General features: G+C 38.9%; 3 protein-coding genes across 3 annotated transcripts in view; 1 reads left to right on the plus strand and 2 right to left on the minus strand.

Annotated features, from left to right (window-relative positions):
- Positions 1-2419, plus strand: part of LOC110104029 — a 34152-nt gene extending 31733 nt beyond the window's left edge. The window contains exon 11 of the mRNA XM_020832972.2: positions 1793-2419. The gene's annotated coding sequence lies outside the window, so the exon portion shown is untranslated. The remainder of the gene's footprint in view (positions 1-1792) is intronic.
- Positions 2420-2571: 152 nt separating this feature from the next.
- Positions 2572-6507, minus strand: LOC110104019 (protein NRT1/ PTR FAMILY 5.2). Its single transcript, XM_020832957.2, has 6 exons — positions 6189-6507; positions 5873-6090; positions 5487-5798; positions 4427-4689; positions 3947-4094; positions 2572-3430 (listed from the first exon to the last, which is right to left on the minus strand). Exons 1-6 carry the CDS (start codon positions 6397-6399, stop codon positions 2720-2722), a joined length of 1863 nt encoding a protein of 620 aa, XP_020688616.1. The 5' UTR covers positions 6400-6507; the 3' UTR covers positions 2572-2719.
- Positions 6508-16170: 9663 nt separating this feature from the next.
- Positions 16171-20981, minus strand: LOC110104012 (protein unc-13 homolog). The gene is made up of 4 exons (XM_020832944.2): positions 19203-20981; positions 18666-19127; positions 17480-17666; positions 16171-17403 (listed from the first exon to the last, which is right to left on the minus strand). The coding sequence occupies exons 1-4, from the start codon at positions 20607-20609 to the stop codon at positions 16424-16426; spliced, it is 3036 nt and encodes a 1011-aa protein (XP_020688603.1). The 5' UTR covers positions 20610-20981; the 3' UTR covers positions 16171-16423.
- Between the last annotated feature and the right edge of the window lie 318 nt (positions 20982-21299).

Here is a 21299-nt window from a genome sequence, read left to right on the forward strand (position 1 = left end):
TTTGAAGATATTGCTAAAGAAGACGTCGGGGCTCCTGAAAGGTTAACAAAACCAACTCCTTCAATAGAATGGACGATTTTGACTTTGAGGTTTCTAAAGAAGACGAAATTGCTGACGATGTCCTCATCAGTAGTTCTTTGTTGTATTAGAATTTTATAAAAATTGATAGTTAGCCGCAAATCTTACATGGCCTTTAACCCGTATCTTTTAGTACAAGTTAGCAACTTAAGCATGGATATCATCTTTCGCAAGAACCTTAATTTTCGCACGGCTAAGTGTCTTCAAGACTAGCCGCTAGAGTGAACTTCTCAATCACAATGCAAATCTTTTTGCAAAGAAAGAGTCAAGTTCTATGGCTCAATGTATATTCCTCCAACGATGCATGGTAAGTGATTTCAATGATTACAAGAGAGTATTCAACTACGTAATATTCATAGAAAAATAACATAGTCATTGATTGACATGCAAAAAAAGCCCATATATTGACAACTTATTCATATTCAACACGTGTGACTTGTTGAAATATCTGTGTGAATGAAATAGGCTACTTATAATCCTAAATTATAATGTCTTAGAAAACTTATAAGATTTATTTTTCTTAAATGAAACTCATTTTTCAAGTAAAATTAAGGTGACTATAACTAATAAGATTTACTTTTCTTGAATGAATCTGACATCGATTGTTAGTCAATCACAAGCCTAACTAGTTGAGCATAAATTTAGGGGGAACAACAAAGAAATCTCCCTTGGTGAATTTTGCTAGTAAGAATCTCTAGTTAATTGACAAGTACTTGTTGACCTTCCACATATATTCCTTGGTCAATCCGAACGAGTGCAACTTGAACAATGATCAAGCGGTGCTATAGTAATTGATCGATGTGATCACTCTACTCTTTATAATTTCATATCGAATGATCATGCTAGTTGGCGGTTTATTCCATGGTTTAAAATTGCGCAATATGAGGCTCGCCTTTGCGCAATTCCCGTAAAAAACGCCTCGATGCTTACGCCTCGAGTTTTTTTTTTATGAGGCTTGCGCCTCAACTTGGTTGAGGCCCGCCTCGCCTCGCTGGCATGAGGCTTACGCCTCACGCTATATATATTAAAACTTACATAAATCTTGAAGTAAATGCCCGACATTGGACTCTATAGGAGAGGATGAAGGGGAGAGACTAGAGAGCAATTCATCATAATGATGATTCAAATGAAGAACCCCTTATTGATGACAGTGCTGATGACTTATGAGTTCTTATGTGATATGTCATTGTTATTTATTTTTGGAAATTCGACTTATAAGTTAATGAAAAGAATATTAGGATTTGGGAAAGATAGAATTTTGAGTTGAACTATATTTCATGTTGTTTTATTATTGGGATATTTTGATTTCACTTCATATCTTATGCTTTTTTATGTTTTATATTATTAACTCATTAGTATATAAAAAATTTATCATTTTATGTTTACGCAATCTTTTGATTTTGAGGCTTACGCCTCAAATCACCTTGAGGCTTACGCCTCGCCTCACGAATGAAAAACGCCTCAATACCCGAATACGCAGTTTTAAACATTGGTTTATTCACTTGTGCCTTTGCTAGTAGGTTTAGTTTTATTGCTGCAAATTTCTTGACTATGAGTTTTCTGGAGCAGATGCTTAGCTATGATCTAGTTGATGTTAGCTGATAGTTTTTTATGATGATTGGTAGTTGTTATATTCCATATTGCTTTTGAATTTTTGCTGTGATGGTTTATTGATTTGGGTTTACATTGATGCTGCTGCTCGCCACTAAACTAGAACTCTCTCATCGAGCAATACACTTGACTGGAATTACATTATTTGAAGACCATGATAATATCCAACAATCTATATTTGACTCAATCAGGCTGTCTTCCATATCTTATGAGTTCAATTTTTCTTTTTGGCTGCTTTTTGTTCCATATCACTGTTTTTAACTTGTGGATTACTAGTGGGTTATTCTGCTACCATCCGTTAAATGCAATGTGGTTTATTTTGCCTAGCAGACTCTCAGCAATTTTTACTGTCTCTGCTGCTGCTATCTATTTCTAATTTTGCTACTTTTTTGGGACTCTTAAATTCAGCCTTCTGTGATGTCCAAAACTCTTTAAAAGCTCCCTAATTATGGAGAAGTTATCCCTAATAAATTGAATTGGAAGTCTACTTGACTTTAAGAGGTCTAATTTCTATATATACCTTATTCCAAACTTTATTCTTGTTTGATGTGGGTAGATGCAACTATCATAGGATCAAAAAAAAAAAAAAATGTCTAGAACTCTGTAAGGCCAACCAATCCGTATAGTTAGATAATTAATTCCACACATTATTATTTCTTCAATCTTCCAAATTATTTGCATGGATTCTTGTCACCTGCACATTGGGCTACCCTGCCCGAATGGGGGATTTGATGGCATTGTTTTCAATTAGCAACCTAAAAATAGACACATTGTGATCAGAATGGTAAGGATAAACAGTATTTCATGTTCACATTCATAAATATTATGAAGATTGATGAAATTTGATTCATAACTAATTTCTCATATTATAGATCACAATCATCCTTAAAATTGATGAAATCTCATTTAATATGTATGTTAATGTCAAGCATTTTAAATCCTACAACTTTTGTTCCTTCAACCTTTTACTTCTCAATCAGCATAATACATACTTCTATGGCACTCCAATCTAGTTAAAACTAAAAAATAATCAACCCCTGTTCTGTATTTCTTGCAACTCTTCCTTCTCCTCCCCTGTCAATGTTTCATACAATTCAGTCTTATAAACATAAAACCTACAAACAATCAAAAAGAAGAAAAAATTACAAAAACTTAAAATGGACAGCAACCCATAGTAGTAATCAAGATGCGAAGCATTCAAATTGTTCAGAATCCATCCCTTTCTACCATTTCTCTGTGTGATGTTCGCCACTAAAGATAGCAAAAAACTGCTCAAAAAGCTCCCAACTCCATAAGTAACCAGCGAATATGCAGTCCCCAAACTCTTCATACCCTCAGGAGCTTGATGATAGAAGAAATCTATCTTCCCCACAACCAGAAAAGCTTCACTCACTCCCATAAGCACAAATTGAGGAAGCAATATGAATATGGTTAGAGGCACTCGACCTCCATTACTTGGATTCTCTCTTGCAACACTTAGTCTCCTTTTCTCTATTAGTGAAGCAACAATCATTACTGTGGCATCAAAAACAAGGCCAACTCCAATTCTTTGAAGAAGAGTGATTCCTCTTGGATTCTTAGTCCAAGCTCTCATGATTCTGACAAAGAAACGATCGTAGAGGAAGATGGTGATGAGCATGGAGATGGTGGTGAAGGAAGCAAGGCTGGCTGGAGGGATTTGGAAGTGAGGGCCAATGTGGCGGTTCAGTGTGGTGCCTTGCTTGATGAAGAGGGTGTTTACCTGTACATTTGGTTTGTATTTTCCACAGTATTAGTTGGCACTGGTATTAAATAATACAGGATGAGAAAAACGTTAAAACAAATAATCTTTTGGTTATATTTATATGTAACCATTTTAATGCCATTGATTTAATATTTTCAATTTAATCTCTTAGCTTCCAAATATTCTCCAAAGTAGTCCTTTCATTGGATTATTTTGAATTAAGGTTTCGTTTAGGACAGCTTTTGTATTGCTTTATAATATAGGGTTTTAGTTTAAAAAAAATTTAGAAAAAAAAAATTAGTACTAAAATTCTGTTTTATAAACAATAAGAAAGCTGTTTCAAATGAAACTTAAATTTGATGAGTCAAATGATTAATTTGGATCAGATTTAAGAAGTCAGGAAGTTAAATTGGACACATTAGATCGCATGAGAGTAAAATGAACCCTCATAAATAATCTAGGACTATTTTTGACCTTTTTCTTAGTTACAATATAAAAATATAAGCTAAGATCAGGTAAAGAATCATTGCTCACCTGGGCAGTCATTGTTGATGGAATGAACATGGCAATGAGGACTGGGATCAGTCTTAGCATTTGCTTTGTTTCCTCTACGTGAGTTACAGGGCATAGTTTCCAGGGGTTTCTGCTTGTGCCTACTATAACTGCTGCTTTGTTCAGAAACCTGATCATCAAGTAATAGAAATCTGTTAGGTTGGGGATCAATTGGATTACAATCAAGTGTATGAAGCGCCCGCCGATAAGGGCCTCGGGACGGGAGGGGATGAAGCATCTCATACAAAAATTTTTAGTTCTAGAAATCTTAGTATTATAAAACAGTTTTACAAAATAGTAAAAAAACTGTCCCAAACGAAAGCTTACTCAGCAAAACTATCTGAAAGATTATAAACTAATGCGAGGGATTAAAGTAGTACTTTTATCAATAAAAAATCTATAAGTTCAAATAAAAACATTGTCTGCATAAGAACGTTATTTATAGGAACATGATAGACTGACCTCATGGAGTTTGTGGAATGAATTTTAAACCTTTTTTGCTTCATATACTCATTTGAATCTAACTCATAAAGCTTCAGTGAATCCTTAGGCAGATTCACTCTACATTTTCTCATGGCAGCAACCAAAACTCTTGCCATCTTTGTAAAAGGACTTCCTTGAGGCAACTTGTGCCTGTAAAAGGAAGTCCCAGCGTAGAAAATCACCAATGAGATTCCAAGCCCAACTGTAGGGATCCCATACCCTAAAGTCCAGCCTATATTATCCTGCATTTCAAGGTGTAAATGAGTAGAACATGAATAAAGTCAGAGTAAACGATTAAAATACTCACTTGATTTTTTTTGCATGACAACTTAGAAATTCACCAAGGAGATTTTTTTGAACTAATTTGATCATACTATCAATTTTGTTGTTGCTTTGAGAAAAATTGGTTGAAAGAAGCTTTTCATGAGGATGTTTTAGACTTCTAAAGATCAACCTCATTAATATGAGCTGATACTAAGCCGGGAGATTGCTCCTAAAAAAATCAAAATAGCCTCACAGAAAGCTTTCATCCACCAATTTTTATCCAAACAAACGGCTAAGTTGACAATAGGGGATCAATATTTGACACGATCTGAAAATCGGACTCGAATCAGACCCGAAAATTTCATGTTAGGGTCAATCCGGGGTCAAGTTCGGGTTTAGCAAATCAATCGGTTTCAAAAATCGGGTTGGGTTCGGGTTGACCCATTAATTGAAATTGTCCAAATTTTGACCCGTAAAGCCAATATTAACTTGTTCTTTACCCGAAAATGAAGATTGATCCATTTTTTGACCCTAAAACCAATAATTTTATGTCGGTCCTGGGTCATTCGGGTCATGCGGGTTGACCCGGACCTGAGCGGGTCTGGTTCGAGTTCGAAAAATTGATCCGTTTACAAAAATGGGTTAGGTTCGGATTGACCTGTGAAAATTGACACCCCTACGAGTTGAACAATAGAAAAATTCTAGGACTAAAATGAACACACCTAAAAAATTCAAATACTGAATTTGCTAATTATCTTGCTGAATAATACCTTACCTGTACATAAACAAGCATGATATTGGCAAATAGAGTGCCGAGGTAGATGCTGAACATCCACCAATTGAAGAAGGAGATTTTATCTGCTCTCTCTTTGGGATCAAACTCATCGAATTGATCTGCGCCGATGGTCGAAATGTTTGGCTTGGTGCCTCCTGTACCCAATGCAATAATGTACAGTGCACCGAAGAAGATGCCGAGCTGAAGCTTCGACGCCGGCTTACAGTTTCCGGCATCCGCAATGTCTTGTATGTTGCAAGGTGGTGGCTTCAGTGATCGAAATGATACAGCTGCAGTTAACAAGCACATTCCCTGTTATTGCAGCAATTCATCTGTTAGTATTTATACTTTTGAAGACTAATAACAGGGCTCGTCATTGAAATTACCAAGAAATAAACAACAGAGAAGATACTGAAAGTCCTAAATCGACCAAGATGGGCATCAGCAATGTAAGCTCCGACGATGGAGGACAGAAAGGCAGTGCCCGTCCAGTATGTGACGTTGTTGGATGAAGCGACTGTGCCTTGATGGAGCTTCTTCGTCAGGTAAATCACTAAATTTGACGATATTCCATAATATGCCATTCTCTCGAACACCTCGTACACTGCAAGTAATCAGAAATTCAAGGTACAAACAGATAGATAAGAATTATAATATCTTGGAAATGAAAGAGGAAATCAAAGAAGAGAGAGAATTGATTACCAACAATGAAATAACAGGCAGTCCATCCACCTCTCTTTGATCTGAGAACAGGTCTGCCTTTGAGATCCACAGAGCCATCCTTAGTGAAAATTGAACTCCCCATCTCGGAGCCGTTGGCTTCTTCCATTTCTCTTCTGCTGAATTTCTTCTCTTCACTAAAATATTGATATATAAAGAAAGAGAAAGAGCAGAGACACTCGTCACCACTCATCAGTGCTTCTTATCAAATATTATTTAATGTTGAATTTATTAATTACTCGACCGTTGAATTTGACTGAAAGATGACTAGTCGGAACATGAGAGCAGCCTATAGTTGAATAAATTGCATCGCATTATTGTTTTGCTTCCAGAAACAAACTAAAAAGTCTGAGAAGTGGAAAATTCCAAGTTAGAGGCTTATCTTCGATGAAGACTATCTTCGATGAAGACAGCCAATCGTATGCAGAGAAACGTTTTTGAAGTAAGCATGACCATTTGCCTGGGATAAATTTAGAATGAAAGAAGTTTCTTTTCGTGAAGGCAAAGGCCATTTTTTTAGGGCGGGCAAATTCTTGCAATTTGTGAAGGCGAAGGCCGGTGACCTCTTGGGATTGCGAAGGCGACATGATCTTGCGAGCTGTGACTGACGGAACGAGAGGGCTTTGATCTTCGACTAAGATTCTACGAACGATGGAAAGCGGGGTGGAAAAAACTGGCGCATGATTAATAAATTTAGAGCAAAAAAGTTCTCTAATGAATAATTATTAGTTTTTCATGGTGGGCATTTGCTCCATCTTACTTAACCATGGATCCGCCTATGTTCTTAATGGTCTAAGAGTTTTACAAATTCTTCTACAATATGCAGTTCATCACCTTGACTTAGTTATTTGGAGTTCAGATCTAATCATAAGGTCATAGATTTGAGGGCTATCGTTTGCTGAGTATAAACGAACGATTCATTATCATGCTTATGCTTTTGCATGCGAGCTCTTATTCTTACAAATAGAGTAATAAAAAAAAAATCCTTTATAAATATACTATATCATTATAATAACTATTATATATTCCTATTAGAAATATTACAAGATATATATTCTAATGTTTAATTATTTTATATTCTAATATATGACAGAGAAGATTTGAGAGAATTGTCTTAGATGATTTGGTCATATAAAACGTCCGCCTTCCGATGAATAAATTCTCACCACCAATTAGCCGAATTATATATTATTATTATTATTTTATATTAAGTTACAAGTGATTAGTGACAAGAAATTTGTTGCGCAGCACAGTGCTCACCAAATGCATTTTCTTAGTTGACACCACTTTCTGAAGTATTAGTAAAGCTTCGTTCACACATCTAAGTCTCACTCTCCCTTTATTAAATTAGCGTAGAATATTGAAAGGTTATTGGAATGTCTTCTCTAGAAACAAAATCATTGACCCAAATATAAAAATACCTGCAGATCATCTATTAAGTTTGAATGGGGCCTCATAAGCACTAAAGCTAACATATGGAATAATAACAAACAACAATACAAACAATTTCACGTTTTCTTTCAATTGGATGGAAAAAATAGCCTTATCGGGTTGTGTTGGCTATTTCTGATAGGGATGCCTTTTTTGTTCGCTTGACTTTGTGAACGATACAATCAATTTGGTTGACATTTGAAGATAATGATTTAATTTTAATACTATTTATGATAGCGATTTAAGTTATTTATACTATTAAAGCCTTAGATTTATTTAAAATCTAAGTAATTATAAAAACTAATATTCCTCCCACTTCGTCTAAATATTCTATCATTACTGTATTAGGAAATAAAATTTATGGATCATTGTGCTAGATCTTTCAAGAGCGAATATTATATCTCATATATTAAATAAATATATTTCTTATTCATATATCCATATAATTTAATAAATAAAACTCATATTTATGTCATGTTCATCATTATGTTACGCCTGCTGCTCTCACGCTGGCCCAGGAGAGGCCGGCTGGACCGATCCAGGTGTTTGTTCGGCGGAAGAAACAGGGAGAGGGGGGCGGAACTCTTGTGGGCCCCATGATGGGCTTAATGTAATTTTTTGTGGGAAAGATTTGAATGTAAGGATTAATTAGATAAGTTGTAATTCTCCTTTCATGTTAATTCGGAGAATGTGAGGGAATTAGGATTATCTTAAATTTGAATGAGATTTGAGATATAGGGTTCTTGTCTTTTAGGCTCTTGGCGTTGCCGGAGATTTGGAGAGTCGTTCTTCCTCTCGAATCGATGTACACTTGTATCTTTGTTGTTTTTATTCTTCTATTAGTAGCATAAGGACGAAAGCTAACATATGGAATAATAACAAACAACAATACAAACAATTTCACGTTTTCTTTCAATTGGATGGAAAAAATAGCCTTATCGGGTTGTGTTGGCTATTTCTGATAGGGATGCCTTTTTTGTTCGCTTGACTTTGTGAACGATACAATCAATTTGGTTGACATTTGAAGATAATGATTTAATTTTAATACTATTTATGATAGCGATTTAAGTTATTTATACTATTAAAGCCTTAGATTTATTTAAAATCTAAGTAATTATAAAAACTAATATTCCTCCCACTTCGTCTAAATATTCTATCATTACTGTATTAGGAAATAAAATTTATGGATCATTGTGCTAGATCTTTCAAGAGCGAATATTATATCTCATATATTAAATAAATATATTTCTTATTCATATATCCATATAATTTAATAAATAAAACTCATATTTATGTCATGTTCATCATTATGTTACGCCTGCTGCTCTCACGCTGGCCCAGGAGAGGCCGGCTGGACCGGTCCAGGTGTTTGTTCGGCGGAAGAAACAGGGAGAGGGGGGCGGAACTCTTGTGGGCCCCATGATGGGCTTAATGTAATTTTTTGTGGGAAAGATTTGAATGTAAGGATTAATTAGATAAGTTGTAATTCTCCTTTCATGTTAATTCGGAGAATGTGAGGGAATTAGGATTATCTTAAATTTGAATGAGATTTGAGATATAGGGTTCTTGTCTTTTAGGCTCTTGGCGTTGCCGGAGATTTGGAGAGTCGTTCTTCCTCTCGAATCGATGTACACTTGTATCTTTGTTGTTTTTATTCTTCTATTAGTAGCATAAGGACGAAAGCTAACATATGGAATAATAACAAACAACAATACAAACAATTTCACGTTTTCTTTCAATTGGATGGAAAAAATAGCCTTATCGGGTTGTGTTGGCTATTTCTGATAGGGATGCCTTTTTTGTTCGCTTGACTTTGTGAACGATACAATCAATTTGGTTGACATTTGAAGATAATGATTTAATTTTAATACTATTTATGATAGCGATTTAAGTTATTTATACTATTAAAGCCTTAGATTTATTTAAAATCTAAGTAATTATAAAAACTAATATTCCTCCCACTTCGTCTAAATATTCTATCATTACTGTATTAGGAAATAAAATTTATGGATCATTGTGCTAGATCTTTCAAGAGCGAATATTATATCTCATATATTAAATAAATATATTTCTTATTCATATATCCATATAATTTAATAAATAAAACTCATATTTATGTCATGTTCATCATTATGTTACGCCTGCTGCTCTCACGCTGGCCCAGGAGAGGCCGGCTGGACCGGTCCAGGTGTTTGTTCGGCGGAAGAAACAGGGAGAGGGGGGCGGAACTCTTGTGGGCCCCATGATGGGCTTAATGTAATTTTTTGTGGGAAAGATTTGAATGTAAGGATTAATTAGATAAGTTGTAATTCTCCTTTCATGTTAATTCGGAGAATGTGAGGGAATTAGGATTATCTTAAATTTGAATGAGATTTGAGATATAGGGTTCTTGTCTTTTAGGCTCTTGGCGTTGCCGGAGATTTGGAGAGTCGTTCTTCCTCTCGAATCGATGTACACTTGTATCTTTGTTGTTTTTATTCTTCTATTAGTAGCATAAGGACGAAAGCTAACATATGGAATATTGATACCCCTACTCATAAGGACGAAAGCTAACATATGGAATATTGATACCCCTACTCATAAGGACGAAAGCTAACAGATGGAATAATAACAAACAACAATACAAACAATTTCACGTTTTCTTTCAATTGGATGGAAAAAATAGCCTTATCGGGTTGTGTTGGCTATTTCTGATAGGGATGCCTTTTTTGTTCGCTTGACTTTGTGAACGATACAATCAATTTGGTTGACATTTGAAGATAATGATTTAATTTTAATACTATTTATGATAGCGATTTAAGTTATTTATACTATTAAAGCCTTAGATTTATTTAAAATCTAAGTAATTATAAAAACTAATATTCCTCCCACTTCGTCTAAATATTCTATCATTACTGTATTAGGAAATAAAATTTATGGATCATTGTGGTAGATCTTTTAAGAGCGAATATTATATCTCATATATTAAATAAATATATTTCTTATTCATATATCCATATAATTTAATAAATAAAAATCATATTTATGTCATGTTCATCATTAAAGAAACCTTAGAATCTCAAAACATAAGAAGAACGAAGAAATAGAAAACAGATCATTCTCATTCTCCCCAAACTACATTACAGACTCCTCTTATATAGAGATAGGACGGAGTTATACATAACTGGGACAAATGACATCATGCCACGTATGCAGAGCTTAGCTGAACCAAACATTACAAAGGTATACAGGTATTAATGTATTAACGTTCTAATATTTCCTGGCAAGCTAATGGGTGACAAGTTACCGTTAGTTTGGTTCTAAGTGTAGTAAATCTTGGTGTAGATAGAGATTTGGTGAAGATATCAGCGATTTGATCAATGGTATTAATTGGTAGAAGCCGGATATTGTTGTTGTGAATATGATCTCTAATAAACTTTTGATCAATCTCTATATGTTTTGTTCGTGCGTGAAGCATTGGATTATTTGCCAATGCAATCGCGGACATGTTATCACAGAACATGTCGGTTGGCTGATCTTGAGGAATGCTGAAGTCTTGAAGCAGCCGACGATTCCATATGACATCCGCTGTTAGTGCAGCCAATGCCCGGTATTCCGACTCTGTGGAGGATCGAGCTACCGTGTGCTGCTTTTTGACTGTCCATGAGATGATGGTATTGCCGAGAAAGGAGCAGTAGCCCGTGGTTGATCTCCTTGAAACAGGATCACCCGCCCAATCGGCATCTGAAAAGGATTGAAGAACTAAGTTAGATTTTGAAATAGGTAATCCATAGTCCAACGTACCTTTGATATATCGTAGAAGACGTTTGAGTAGATATATGTGTTGGGGAAGAGGATTATGCATATGTTACGAGAGTTGATTTACGCTGTATGCGATGTCTGGACGAGTCAGAGTTAGGTATTGTAAAGAACCTGTTATCTTACGATACATTGAAGGATCAGATAAAACTGGATCTTCCGGAAAGTTTGGAGGCATTTTTGTGCATGTAGGATTGGCTAGAGCATGGCAGTCGGTTAGCTGAGCAAGTTGCAGTAGCGATTGAGCGTAGTTTTTCTGAGAGAGAAAACAGGATTTCTGAATGTAATCAATCTTGATTCCTAAAAAGTCATTGGCCACGCCTAAATTCTTCATGCTAAACTGTTGACTCAGCTGAAGTATTAGTGAAGATATTTCTTTAGAATTGTTGTTAGAAATCAAAATATCATCAACATACATTAACAAAAAAATTTGTATACTATCATGTTTATAGTGAAGTAAAGACGGATCGGCAGCACTATGTGAAAAACCGATAGATACCAGATAAGAAGTAAACGTGTTGTACCATTGCCTTGGTGCTTGTTTCAAACCGTATATTGCTTTTTGAAGATAACATACGTGATCGGGCTTGGCTGGATCTACAAATCCTTGAGGTTGAGCCATGTATACTGTTTCTGTGAGATTGCAGTGTAAGAAGGCGTTCGCCATGTCCATTTGATGAACGATCCAGTCATTGTGAAGAGCCATTGTGAGAAGCACACGAATGGTAGGTAGCTTGGCCACCGGGCTGAATGACTCGGTGTATTCAAGACCATATTCTTGATTGTTCCCTTGAGCTACAAGTCTCGCCTTGTGTTTTGCTATAGTTCCATTCGCATGCTTCTTTATCCTGTAAGTCCACTTACAACCGAGTATTGAGGAGTTAGGTGGTGGTTTAACTAGCGTCCATGTCCCATTTTTCTGTAAAGCATAAAATTCACTGTTCATGGCTATTCTCCATTCAGGATGTTTTGCTGCTGTATTGTAATTAGTTGGAGTAGTATCCGTATCTGAAGAAGGTTGAACATGTAGCAGGTTTAACCGAGATGTTGGTTTAAGGGAGCCTGTTTTGGCTCTTGTAATCATACGGTGTGTAGGAACGGTAGAATGCTGGGTATCTGTATCCAGAGCTGGTTGCTCAACAATAGGCTGATTGAATTGTGTTTGACAAATTTGTTGTTGAGGTTCTTTGTTGACAGTAGTTGGTGCTTTTGCAGTGCTGGTATGAGCTATAGTGGGGTTCGGTTGCAGCAGGAAGGGCATTGTTGGTGCTGCAGGTGGACTAAATTTCGGAGCCACTGTTTTAAAGGGAAATGAATGTTCGTTAAATTCAGTGTGTCTTGAAATGTAGATTTTGTTAGTAGATGGATCAAGACACTTGTAACCCTTGTACGTATCGGAGTACCCAATGAAAATCGCTGATTTGGATTTGGGCTGCAATTTATGATGAGTATGAGGAGGAAGAAGGTAGAAACATTCGCACCCAAACGTTCTAAGGTGATCATATCTAGGTGCGGTTTGATGAAGAATTTCAAACGGAGATTTCTGATTGGTGATTGGTGATGGCATTCTGTTAATAAGGTAGATTGATGTAAGAACTGCTTCCGGCCAGTAACAGTATGGAACCGCCGCTGTATGCAGTAAGGTCCGAGTTGTTTCGATGATATGACGGTGCTAGAGTTCAGATACACCATTATGTTCAGGCGTATACGGACAAGAAATTTGATGTGCTATGCCATTGGTTTGCAGGTATTGCTTGAAGTCATGATTAACATATTCCATTCCTCCATCGGTCCTGATCATTTTAATAGTTTTGGACGAATATTTCTCAATTTGAGTGCGAAAAGCAGTAAAAATAGTAAACACTTCATATTTAGTTTGCATAGGAAATATCCAAGAAAATCTAGAAAAATCATCTACAAATAATACGTAATAACGAAAACCTTGATTAGAAGTCACTGGGGCCGGTCCCCAAACATCCGAATGGACAAGATCAAGAATAGCATTTGTATTATGTAAAGACTTTTCAAAAACAAGTTTATGACTCTTAGGTTCTTTGCAAGAAGAACAAGAAACAGAAAATTTGTTTATACTGAAATGAGCAGTTCTATTAGCTATAGTTTTCATGGCCCGTTCATGGGGATGGCCAAGTCTCTGATGCCAAATATGAGCATCCTGTGTAGTGCCCGCTAATGCCGTAGGAGAAGGTTCTTCGGAGACCATCTGAATGGGATACAAACCATTCTTACAGGGTCCGTGAAGAAGTGTTTCCTGCGTCTTCAGATCCTTCAAAACGAAGCCAGACAGATTAAACGTAATCGAGATATTGTTATCTCGAGTTAATTTGGAAATAGATAGTAAATTAAATCTGAGTTCAGGAGAATGAAGAATATTAGACAGTTTCAGCTTACGTGTTGGGGTCGGTAGCAAACCAACCCCTGAGTTCGCTATGTTGACTGATCTGCCATCTGCCACAGTGATAGTTTCAGGCCCATTGTAAGCGGATGAGAGATGCAAATTGTCCAGCGAGTTTGTTAGATGTGCAGTGGCCCCAGAATCTAGGAACCATTTGTTTTGGGATTGATCGGATGTAGCCGCCAGCGCCTTGGGTTTAGACTGAACCTGTGGGACGTATTGGGCATTCATACGATGCCAGCAATCCGACGCCGAATGTCCCTTTTTGAGACAAATCTGATAGGTTGTGGTATTAGCTGGTTGCCTTGCTGTAGAACCAGTTTGTTGCGACAATCGACCACGATTGGGACGCCCTCTGCCACGGTAAGCATAGAGTGCCAGATTGGGATCGGGAAAGGAAGAATTTCTGGCAGCATCAGATGCAATATTTATTTCTTCACTGAGAAGAAGAGGATACATATGGTCTAATGTGATCGGGGTAAGCATCGTGCGAAAAGCCGTTTTAAAGGCCTGATACTGAGGAGATAACCCATTGAGGATATACATGATAATGTCCTCATTGTCGATCGAATCTCCTGCCGCTGTGATTTGGTCGACAAGAATCTTGATATCAGTTAGATACTGATTCATTGTAAGATTCTTTATCGAGATATTGTGCAGAGCGTTCTTTAGTTGAAGAACTTTAGAGCGATTGGTTGCTTGAAACCTGTTTTCAAGAGTAGACCATATCGCTGCAGTTGACGTTAGATTTATAACGTATGGAGGATAGATGCCGAAATCGTTGAGTAGAGAGAGGCGGACAGATTTTGGTCCGTTAGATTCCATTGCGCAGACTGAGTTTGCGTTTGATTGGATTCAGCGGAATGAGACGAAGCAGTGGAAGAAGAACATAAAGACGAGTCAAGAAATTTAGCAAAACCGTTTGCGCTAAAAATTTTAAGAATTTGAGATCTCCAGACGGCATAGTTGTCTTGATTGAGTTCGGTGGAGACGATGCTCTTGATATTAGAGACAACGAATTTGAGACTTGCAGGGATGGTTGGTTCCTCTTGCTGCATCCTCTGCGTGTCTTCTTGAATCGCCGACGAGGAGAAGTTCGGCATTATTTGCGACTTTGATCGCCCGCTCTTGATACCATAAAGAAACCTTAGAATCTCAAAACATAAGAAGAACGAAGAAATAGAAAACAGATCATTCTCATTCTCCCCAAACTACATTACATACTCCTCTTATATAGAGATAGGACGGAGTTATACATAACTGGGACAAATGACATCATGCCACGTATACAGAGCTTAGCTGAATCGAACATTACAAAGGTATACAGGTATTAATGTATTAACGTTCTAATAATCATTATGTTACGCCTGCTGCTCTCACGCCGGCCCAGGAGAGGCCGGCTGAACCGGTCCAAGTGTTTGTTCGGCGGAAGAAACAGGGAGAAGGGGGCTGAACTCCTGTAGGTCCCATGATGGGCTTAATGTAATTTTTGGCGGGAAAGATTTGAATGTAAGGATTAATTAGATAAGATGTTAATTCGGGAAATATGAGGGAATTAGGATTATCTTAAATTTGAATTAGATTTGAGATATAGGGTTCTTGTCTTTTAGGCTCTTAGCGTTGCCTGAGATTTGGACAGTCGTTCTTCCTCTCGAATTGATGAACACTTGTATCTTTGTTGTTTTTATTCTTCTATTAGTGGCATATAAGTGAATTGCTTGGTTTGGTTTCAGTTTTCCATCCGATTTTCTCTATTTAGTGTTGTTTTCTGCTGCAAACAGCAATAATTCTGTTGTTTGCTCTTCCGTTTTGGTTAGGTTTGCTTGTGAACTCAAGTATTTCCTATCAAATTGGTATCAGAGCATCGATTTGGGACCGTCGGCAACTGAAATCCTAAAATTTCAGCGGGATTTTTTTCTTACCGGAAAAAGATCTTCGTTATTCTTGGGAAGATAGCTGTTTAACTATAAAACTCAAATCACATCCAACAATGAAAGGATAGAGAGGAAATTCACGGTGATGGAAGAAATATTGAAAAAACTGTTGGAGTTGAAGACAATCTTCAGCTAGAAGTTTCTCACAACAGCTAAAACATACGGTTTCAATCTTATGTATATAATGTGTGTGTGATTTATCTTAATTGACCTAAAAATTTTTTAAAAAATATTTACTATAATTAATAACAATATATGAACACTTCATATATCCTCATCACATCCATAACAATGTTCTTTTTTACATATATTTGCCATGGCCAAACCCAAACCAACCCATTCATCTCATCAACATACCAACTCCTGAAAAAGAATAATAATAAAAAATTATGCGTTTTTAATTATTATTTTATTCGATACGACTTAATATTAATAATTAAAAACTATCAATATTAAATAATATCAACAAATTTCTGACTCTAAACGGGAAAAGTACCAAGCAATCAAAAATTATCTGATCAGCAATTAAGATAAAATTCTTAAAAATTTTAATTTTATTTTTAAAATGAATATAGTATAAAAATTAATATTCATTTTAGAATAAATTTAAAAATAATAAATTTATCTTAATTAAAATTTGATCACTTCCTCTTGGCCATCTGAAACGTCCTCTTCAAGAACCGGTTAGCCACCTCGTCGTCCCTGTGACAGATCACACGCAAAATGGTATTGGGATCCGATCTGTTCCACTTCCCCGTCGTCGGCGGCATGGGCACCTTATGCGCTCCGATCCCACTCGCCTCGCACGCCACCGTCGTAAACTCCTCCAGCAATTTCTCAGTAGGCAAAGCCATGAGGGCCACGATCCCCTCCGCCACCTCCATCTCTTTCTCCACTACCTCCTCTGCCACCAACCCCTCACCCGATGTGCAGAAAACTCGCCGCAAACTCTCCAAATCCTCCGCGACCATCTCGCTGTCACCCCGCCCGAAGGCTCTCTCGCTTCCGCCGGCCAACAACACCATCAAAAAGGCTTCTAGTGCCGCCTTCATCACCTCCCGCACCGCCACCGGCTGAGCCCTGTCGGTTAAAATTGTGACGATGAAGTTGAGGTTCTGTTTTAGCAGGCGGAGTGAAGGGCGGATTCGGGCGGCGGCGACGCCGCCGGCGTAGAGGCCTTGGTAGAAGGCTTGGTGGGAGTCGACGAAGATGAGGCGATAGGCGGCCACTTCGGAGACGTGGAAGATGGCGGATTGAAGGGAGGAGCGGGCGAGGTCGAAGCAGGTGGGGGCGATGCGGCGGCGGGAGGTGGAACCGGGGCCGGCGAGGCGGGGGTGAGGGGAGCGGGAAGAGTTTCGGCCAAAGAAAGAGAGGGATTTGTCGATGGAGTGGAGGACGGCGAGGACGTAGTGGAGGGAGTTGAGGCGGATGTAGAAGCGTTGGGTGGCGCGGCTGGTGGAAGGGCGGGGATGGTGGCTTTCGGCCGGAGTGGGTTTCTTTCTGGTTTTGGGATGGACTAATCCGATCAAGGCCTGAGCTTTCTTCCATAGAGTGGTGAATCTTGAGTCCTGGTTGCATCTGGTTAGCGGTGGGAGGTTGGGGATGTAGCTCTGCTTCGTCCCTGCAACCAAGAGCGTCAAGTAACGAAGAAAACAACTAGCTGGAAATTTAGTGAATAAATAACATCAGTTGCTTACCGCAGGAAGCAACGAAGGAAGTGTAATCCTGGAAGAGGTTTTCCAGGCCATCGGCGAGTTCCTGAACCAGCTCTTCCCTTGCAGCCACCGGTATTTCAAAGAACTCATCCACTGTTACTTTAGCAAGCTTCATCAGATCAACTGCAGACTGTGCGTAGGGCTCTGATTTGGATTTTCGGTTCCAGGTCTGTTCAATATAATAAATCTTTGCCGTCAGTTAATTCACACGAGATTTCTCTATAACACCCATGATTTGACGTACTTCTTCATGAAAATGCTAAAAAAATCATTTGATGACAAAATCAACTAACAAATTTGAAACAATATAGTTCATTCCAACAGAACATTCTCTGCAGCTCTAGCATTGATCTCCAGACAGTCAATCCAGAACCTCTGGCATTGTAGACTCGGATCTCCCTCCTACTTTACTACTTTTTAGTCTAGCAAAGAACATTTCTGCTATGTGTAATTCATCTCTAAAATGTATATCATGAACTTCTTGCAAAATATCTAAATGTCATCATCTACCATTTCAAGCATCTACTTCACATGTTTCGAGCTTTCACCAACACTAAGGCTTCCTTTGGGATGGCTCTTCTTGCATTTTAAAATAATTTTTTAGTACAAAAATTTTTTTAACTAGAAAATTGTTTAAAAAAGCTGTGCGAAAACTGTCCCAAACGAAACCTTAATGATTATAAATATTGCATGTATGGTGCATTATTGTTGAGGGTTTAAATTTCGAAAGTTTCCTAACTATTCATATATGTCCATTTTAGTACTAGAATATAACGTTGCTCTAATTTAGTCTCTCAACAATACAAAATTAATTCAAAATCATCCATTTGGAATTAATTGAGATCAATTTTATATCACAATTATAACAAAAGAGATTACTTTAAATTAATTTAACACAGTTGAGAAATTAAATTGAGACAACCTAATACTTCAAAACTAAATTAACCACACACAAATATTTTTTTTTCTGTATAGACGAGTGTTTTCATTGTTTATGAAATCCAAAATATAAGTCAACTTAATATTAATAAAAAAAAAAGATTGTGTTTCAAGAAATTAAAACAGTTGATTGAGTTAGGTAGAGAATACCACAATTATTATAAATTTGAACAATGTTCATTAAAAAATTATCCGTTGGATGCAAGAGGTAAGTGAGGAATTCACCAACCTCTGTTTCCTTTGCTCTGCTGAAGCACTCCCTGCCAATTCTCAGCCTTCCCGTTATCCAATTCTTCATCAGGCTAAGGATAATGGAGTCCACATCGTAGAGCACCATCTCCCTCACGATAGCCTTACCTCCATCATCGCAGTTGGCTGAGTCCTCCACCACCATCTGTACCAGCGTCTTCTCCAGTTTTCCGGCGGTCTGAAGAACCCGAACAGTCTCATTTTTCAGTCCAGGGATTCTAGCCAAGTACTGCTTCAACACAATTCCGTAGCAGCTATGGAGTGTCGCCACCGCCACGGCCATCGAACCAGGATGCCATCTCTGGAGCACCGGACTGTAAGTCTCCTTCTCGAGGGCCACCAAGGTCTCTGTGTCTTTGGCTAGATGCACTAGAGTCTCGCTAGGTTCTTCGTCTACCTCCACCACCATGCTGTCCACGTTCCCGTTCCCGTTCTCTAGTATCTGATTCAAGCCAAGAACCCGTCAAAAAATGTTTTTTGTGTTGATGCGTGTAATGAGTTTGATAGAATGACGCACCTTAGTGAATGCGCTTTTGAGGGAAGACTTTATGTAGCGTTCGATTGGGGACACCGCAGAATTGATGACCTCGCCATTGCCGTCTTCATCGGCTGAGTTTCGTTGGTCGTCGTTCATGATTTTGGCTGTGGTGAGAGCCAGCGAGAGAACCTTCTCCATGAGCGCAACGGAACATTTCCCGCGGAATACAGTGTGGTAATCAAGCAGCTTCCTTTCGGCCCACGCTAGCATCGACGACATCACCGGAGAAAGGACTTTGAGGAATTCTGCCTCTTTTTTGGCTTCGGTGGCGATTTCGCCGAGGATGATCAGTGACGCGCCGAGCAGGTCCTGCTCGATCTGTCCTGTCTTTACGTACTGCTCGAACATCGTCCAGGCCAGGCAGACATTGTGTGTCATCTTGTTGATGCCAAGCGTAATCCATGTCTTCTTCATCAGCTCGATCAGCTCGTCGACCTCCTCGAGCACCACGGTTTCGTCGCGGAGGTCGAAGATGGATCGGAGGAGGGAAATATAAAGGTGGATGTTAAGGGGGAAGCCGTCGGCCCAATGGCAGGCCTCAGCAGGGGATCCATTGGAGTTCCGCCACGCGAGGGAGACGACTGCATTGCAGAGAGCTTTAAGGGATTCGGAATTCTTGCTGTTGTCGATGGGTTTGAGCTCGCCGGAGCGAATTACCTCACGGAGGCGCAGTGCCGATGAGTTGAGGCGATCAAGGGGGATGGAAGGGTGATGGAGCAGGCCGGCCTCGAGGATCTTCAGCTGCCGCCGTTGCCACTGATGGTATTCCTGCGCGTCGCTGAATTCCGATGGTTTTAGATGCCTCAAAAGCTCCAATGGGAGGATGATGGTCTCCGCTCTCTTTGCGGCCTGGCCGACGAGCGTGCGCATTATGGTTTTCCGGAGGCGGTTGTCGCTCTGCTCGGTGACCCCCATTTGCTGCCGCATGATCTCCGCGGAGGTCATGGGGCGCTGCTTGAGCCGGCCGGCACCGGGGGATGAGGCTCCGGCGGCCCCGCCTACCGATACGACGGGTGATGAGGAGTGTGCGCTCATGACGCGCATCGGTGGCGAGCCGCGACGGGTGCGGAGGCCGAGTGCGCGCTTGATCCTGCTGTTGACGACCATAATGCCGGTGCCGGAGGTAGCCGCGGTGTTACCTCCTTCCGGGGATGGCTGGTGATGGTTTGAAGGGTAGAATGAGAGGGGGTTTCTACCGCCGAAGCCGGGTGAGGAGCGGCATGAGGCGAAGAAAATCTCGTAAGCCGTTTCGCGGAGTTCGCCGCGATCGACGGCGTCGATTCTTCCGAATGGCCATTCGACATCGGCATCGCCGGCTTCGGAGTCGTGCCCCACGGAAATGGTGAAGTCGGAGAAGGAGGAAGCGGAGGGATGATGGTGGGCCATACGCGCGGCGGCCGCGGCAGCGCGGCGTAGGAGGGCGGTCAGGTCGTGACGGCTGAAGGTCGAATCGAAGGCAAGTCGATGTGGGGCCTACCGCTTCTTTCTGTTCATTATATTTTTTTCCTTTTTATATAATTATTTTTAAGCGGTTCTGTTGAAGCGTTGGATAGAAAAACAGCTAAATTTTTTCTTGGCCGATAGCTTTTCCAACAACTGGAGACAGCAAAGAAGATCCGATTGTAGGTTAGGGCAGCTTAAATTTAAGGGGGATTTATAGATTTCTAGCATTTAAAATTATAAGATTTATGTAGTTAACGTCCAAAATATATTATTTATGCAATATAGGACTTCGTTAATGAAGTTGACAAAAGTCTAGATGAATTTCATCAAAAACTAGACAATCATGATGGGATCTCACTAAGATCTCGTTTGAAACGGATTAATTTCACCTTTTATGTTTCAAAATGGCACAATTATTTTTTCGTTTTCGTTTGTATGTGACGTTTCTGTAGAAATACTTTTTACGGAACGTCATTTTTCTATTATTTTGATAAGCTTTTTGATAATTGCTTCTCCGGTAGAAACATCTATTTCCTCAACCACCATTTTTAAAATTATCTTTTACAAAAGGTATCAGACACCCAAACAAAGCCTAAGAGAGAAGTCTCCATGCAACTTTTGTGTACACCCAAG

The sequence above is a fragment of the Dendrobium catenatum genome, unplaced genomic scaffold (assembly GCF_001605985.2).
Source record: "Dendrobium catenatum unplaced genomic scaffold, ASM160598v2 fragScaff_scaffold_30, whole genome shotgun sequence".
In the NCBI taxonomy this organism is placed as follows: Eukaryota; Viridiplantae; Streptophyta; class Magnoliopsida; order Asparagales; family Orchidaceae; genus Dendrobium; species Dendrobium catenatum.

What these genes read in the sequence shown, in the direction of transcription:
- LOC110104019 (XM_020832957.2), bottom strand. Translation starts at nt 6,399, where the DNA reads ATGAGTGGTGACGAGTGTCTCTGCTCTTTCTCTTTCTTTATATATCAA. An exon ending in TCTCTGTTGTTTATTTCTTG is followed by an intron (nt 5,799 to 5,872) that starts GTAATTTCAATG and finishes CTGCAATAACAG; the next exon opens with GGAATGTGCTTGTTAACTGC. An exon ending in TCATGCTTGTTTATGTACAG is followed by an intron (nt 4,690 to 5,486) that starts GTAAGGTATTAT and finishes CTTGAAATGCAG; the next exon opens with GATAATATAGGCTGGACTTT.
- LOC110104012 (XM_020832944.2), bottom strand. Translation starts at nt 20,609, where the DNA reads ATGGCCCACCATCATCCCTCCGCTTCCTCCTTCTCCGACTTCACCATT. An exon ending in TCAAAAGCGCATTCACTAAG is followed by an intron (nt 19,128 to 19,202) that starts GTGCGTCATTCT and finishes GGCTTGAATCAG; the next exon opens with ATACTAGAGAACGGGAACGG. An exon ending in TTCCTTCGTTGCTTCCTGCG is followed by an intron (nt 17,404 to 17,479) that starts GTAAGCAACTGA and finishes TCTTGGTTGCAG; the next exon opens with GGACGAAGCAGAGCTACATC.